General features: G+C 37.8%; 1 protein-coding gene across 1 annotated transcript; it reads left to right on the plus strand.

Annotated features, from left to right (window-relative positions):
• The first annotated feature begins 1,687 nt into the window (after positions 1-1,687).
• Positions 1,688-4,424, plus strand: LOC148035795 (nicotinamidase 1-like). The gene is made up of 5 exons (XM_087677804.1): positions 1,688-2,040; positions 2,439-2,622; positions 3,183-3,316; positions 3,507-3,692; positions 4,099-4,424. Exons 1-5 carry the CDS (start codon positions 1,894-1,896, stop codon positions 4,186-4,188), a joined length of 741 nt encoding a protein of 246 aa, XP_087533930.1. The 5' UTR covers positions 1,688-1,893; the 3' UTR covers positions 4,189-4,424.
• Positions 4,425-4,700: the final 276 nt, after the last annotated feature.

Below are 4,700 nucleotides of genomic sequence, written 5' to 3' on the forward strand. Positions count from 1 at the left end.
TGGTGGACAACAAAAAGTTACTAGAACTATAGAAAATGTACTTCAAGGAAGACCACATGACAACTCATGTGATGGGACTAAAAGCCTTTTTTTGTCTATAAAAAAGAAAAACCTCAAAACATCCAATAAACATGGGTGCTACAAAAGAATACGATACAACCAAAACAAACATTTATTTTTCATGATAACGTAGCTATCCTTACAAGGTGGTCTGGCTTCTAAGATAAAATCCATTGGAGATATTTTATTATCTTCTCTTAATATTAAAGCCCCTTTCAATTAGAAAAAAAGTAAACTTTATGGCTCCAAAAAGCTCAAGTCACAATACTTGTTTGAAAAATCTAAAAAAGTGGACGTATTTGTTGCCATTTGTTTTAATACAGTCTCAATAAAGTAGACTAAAAATGCTTCTATCATGATTGACATTTAAAGTTGGAAAAATGAGGCACGCAAGACTATCTATCATTCTTGAATTGAGATTATGCACAATTGCAAATTAAGGTTACTATGACTATGAGATAAAGTTAATGAAGATATAATTTCTATCCATGATGGGTGTGTTAAGTTGTGTACATCTTGACAAATAACTACATAAGTGTCAAGAAATGATGTTGATTTGATACGGTTGTGAAAGAAGTCAAAAGTTAAAGTTGAGCCCTCAAAAGTGACATAAGAGAAGCCACATTGATCTTAGGCTTCCACATCCCACGACTCGTGCTATTAAATATTGATGTTAATAGATGAATAATGTTTACTTTTTAAACAATGCATCTCGCCTTTTGAGATTTCCTTTTCATTACACCTTATATATCTTTTTTAAAAAACCTTAAAAGTAGAGATGAATTTAATGAAACAACATTATTAACTGCACAAAATTAGTGCTATCACATGAGATATGTCAATAACAAAAAATGTATCTTAGACATATATGCATATCACCATATTTTAAGAAGGCTTTCTCGAAGTTCTAAATGAACATACATACTTAAACAATGCATGCATGCTTGGAACTTTATTAATTCCAAAACTTAAAGGGTTTGATAATATACATTTTATCTTTATAAGATAGTTGGGCATGATCAAATTGGTTATGAGGGACACAATATGTGAATGTGATGCTCAGTAGTAGGTAATAAAAATATTTGAGCGCTATGCTTCTTAAGAGATATTAAGTTTGAAGCCAGAGGCATTACAACTTCAAAGGAACCTTGAACTCTCAACATAATCTCGATGAAAATGTTAGGATGGAATAGGGTTCTAGTCCTCTTTGGATTGAAATCTCAAAGCATCAATCATAACAATATCAATTGTAATAGGCATAGAGCCTCCTGATTTACATACAAATCTATTGTAAAAGAAACAAAGGTGCACAAGAGGTGAAAGTGCAGGTGAACTACTCTTGCCAATAAGGTGTTGCCTAGGTGGTAGAGGTGGGCGTGCGAGTTCCGAAACTCGGTGCAAGATCAATTGCTGTGCAAGGTGTTGGAAGCACCTTCCATCTTTGGAGATGGTGTTTGGGTGAAATTCTCCTAAAATATATAGCCATTAGGCCAAAAACGCCTTACAAAGAAGTGAACCACTCAAGTCTCTTTGACAAAATGTGTTCACAGCTCCTTATTTGTTGGTTCGGATATATATTATACGCCCACGGGCAATGCATCTCTCTGCCGTAGCGAATCAACTTCTTTACACGTGGGAGAATCTTCAGACCGCCACGTGCAAAGATGCGCCTGTGACAGCCTGTGTAGACTAGGCTTGCAAGCTCAATCATGGGCGCCTTCAAAATACACTAGGATTCAATATATCGGCAGCGAGGAAGACACAAACAGGAATCAGTATCAGGCAAGGAGCTCCGCGAGGCTAATTTCTTCTGTTGTGCGGCCGGTGGCTATCATGGGGTTCGCCGACGTCCTCGACCTTCTCCGCCGCGAGCTTCCTGTAGAGATAGATCAGGAAGTCTGCCTCTCCGCGGACGAGCACGTGGGCCTTGTTATCGTCGACGAAGTGAAAGGCTTCTGCTCTGTTGGCTGCGGGAGTCTGGTAAGGCTTTCCTCTCTCTCTCTCTCTCTCTCTCTCTCACAGAGTGAGAGGAGTGAGAGAGAGTGTGACTGTGTCTGTGTGTGCGTATGCGTGTTTCTTTCCATGACCCAGTTGTCATTTGATTCCTTCTCCGCCGCGAGCTTCCTGTAGAGATAGATCAGGAAGTCTGCCTCTCCGCGGACGAGCGCGTGGGCCTTGTTATCGTCGACGAAGTGAAAGGCTTCCTGTAGAGTTAGATCAGGAAGTCTGGTAAGGCTTTCCTCTCTCTCTCTCTCTCTCTCTCTCTCTCTCTCTCTCTCAGAGTGAGAGGAGTGAGAGAGAGAGAGAGTGTGTGTGTGTCTGTGTGTGCGTATGCGGGTTTCTTTCCATGACCCAATTGCCATTTGATTCCACCGCAGGCTCCTCGCTCTCACAACCAGCTGATTGCTCGCATGGTTGAAGAAACCGACAAGCTTGCCAAGCAGTTCTCTGCCCGTAACTGGCCCATGCTCCTCCTCCTTGACTCGCACGACCATAACAAGCCTGAACCACCATATCCACCCCACTGTATCAAAGGATCTGGTGAAGATGAGCTTGCGCCTGGTAATTACTATACCCCCCATCCTCTCCTAACTCCTAACATAGTCTACTAGTCATTCTTATTGCTTCATTAAGGTCCTAAACACAACGACCAACGCTTACTGACCCTTTCCTAACCTTCTAACTGCAGCTATTTCACCTTCTATCTGCACCTAGAAATAGCGAATGAGTAGTTACCTCATCATCATGTAGCCGATGCAGCTTATGTTTGTACATTGCACATATAGTTTTCAAAACACCATAATATGCCATTAATAGTTCACTAGCAATGGATATAGAAATATTTCATGTAAAAAATCATTAGTCTCATGCTTGAAAAGTTTGAATATTTTATTGCTAGATGTATAATGGAAGTTTCTCACATCTACCATTTAACTATTGTTTTGGAGAAAAAACAAAATGAGTAGGAATACGTTGAACATTAACGAGACATTAACGAGACATTAACTTGAGAACTCAATAAACAACAAGCACCAAGCTCGCATGTGGTCCCATGATTTTTTTTGTTCTTCTTTGTTTAAGATATTATAACATTTTCTTGACTAAAATTGGTGCATTTTCAGCATTGCAATGGTTAGAAGATGATAGAAATGCACAAATATTACATAAGGACTGCTTTGATGGCTATATCGGTGGCTTAAGGCTTGATGGAACAAATGTAGTGTCTGAATGGGTGAAGGCTAAAAACATCAAGATGGTATTTCTATCCTTTTGTATTTGATTGAGAAATGACACATGTAAGCCACAAACACATTAAAAGTAATTGCAAAATTGAACATTTCAATCACATCCTTTTATATGTTTAGATTGTTGTTTTGAGAAATACCCTTGTTTCTTATCAAATTGAGTATTGAAATGGCACTTATGTGAATTTTTACTCTTGATAGATGGTAGTTGTGGGGATTTGCACAGATATATGTGTCCTAGATTTTGTTACTAGTGTCTTGTCAGCAAGGAACCATGGAGTTTTAGCTCCGTTGGAAGATGTGGTGGTGTATACAGAAGGTTGTGCCACTCACGATCTTCCAAAAGAGGTTGCAAAAGACATTACTGGTGCAATGACACATCCACAGGCAAGTCCTATTGACCTCTTTATTGGCATAACACAACAATGTTTGAGAACATATATTAACTTAAATAAAAAGTAGATTGATATACTAGGAATTCATAGTGGGTGCATATTGTGTTTAGAGAGGAGATGACATATGGAAAAATATGATTAGTAGTTTTACTTTTGCAAGGCAATGAAAAATAGGTTATGAAGTTCCTCTTATATATAGGTTGAGTCAAGTGAGGTCTCAATCATAGCACATAGTCTTATTATTGAAGAGTGGAATGAGAGAATCTATGCCATTAGGAGTTTTAGAAGGTATATAACATGCATAGGAAAAGTATCATACCATTTTATCCTATTTTGTTTTTACTTTGATGCCTCTCATTCTTGTCCTTATCTTCAAAACACTCTTCTTTTTTGGGCAGGGGCTTACACATCATATTGGCTTGTACTTAGCAAAGTCTAGAGGTGCGGTTCTTGTGGATAAAATCTCATTTTCTAAAATTGCTTCCTAGCCAAACCTTCCAATGTTTAGTTGTTTGTATAAGGGGACATTGCACATATGTGCATACACTTTCCCTTTGATGCGAATAGTATGTATATGAAATGGTTGTCCCTTTTGAATAGTGTAATAGCATCTCAATTTCATTAAAATGCAATCTCACACTATGTAAATTTTGGTTTTGCACATGAAAGTGTGATAAAAACGTGTAAAACGTTGCAATGAATTTACGTGTTTTGAGTTGTACTAGACAAGTCCAAAACATAGTGCCACAATCTTAAGTAGGTTGATTAGGTAATGAAGTTATGATAGGTACATGATCAAGTCTAGTTTGCAATGATAGGGGATGTGTTTTGAACCAACATTTGATTGATGTTTTTTATGCCTATGGTTTATATAATGTAACAGTCCATTACAACCATGTTTAATAACAATTCACATGCCAAGTTGTATTAATCTACTATAACAATTGTATTCTGTGAACCCTTACCTTCAGTACTAAAGTTGTAAATATGTAACTCATCG

Source organism: Lygodium microphyllum, chromosome 5, assembly GCF_053477565.2.
Source record: "Lygodium microphyllum isolate KBCC chromosome 5, Lygodium_microphyllum_v1.1.10, whole genome shotgun sequence".
In the NCBI taxonomy this organism is placed as follows: Eukaryota; Viridiplantae; Streptophyta; class Polypodiopsida; order Schizaeales; family Lygodiaceae; genus Lygodium; species Lygodium microphyllum.

Coding starts and splice junctions, on each gene's coding strand:
- LOC148035795 (XM_087677804.1), top strand. CDS start 1,894: ATGGGGTTCGCCGACGTCCTCGACCTTCTCCGCCGCGAGCTTCCTGTA. Junction 2,623..3,182: donor TGAAGATGAGCTTGCGCCTG/GTAATTACTATA, acceptor GTGCATTTTCAG/CATTGCAATGGTTAGAAGAT. Junction 3,693..4,098: donor GTGCAATGACACATCCACAG/GCAAGTCCTATT, acceptor TTTTTTGGGCAG/GGGCTTACACATCATATTGG.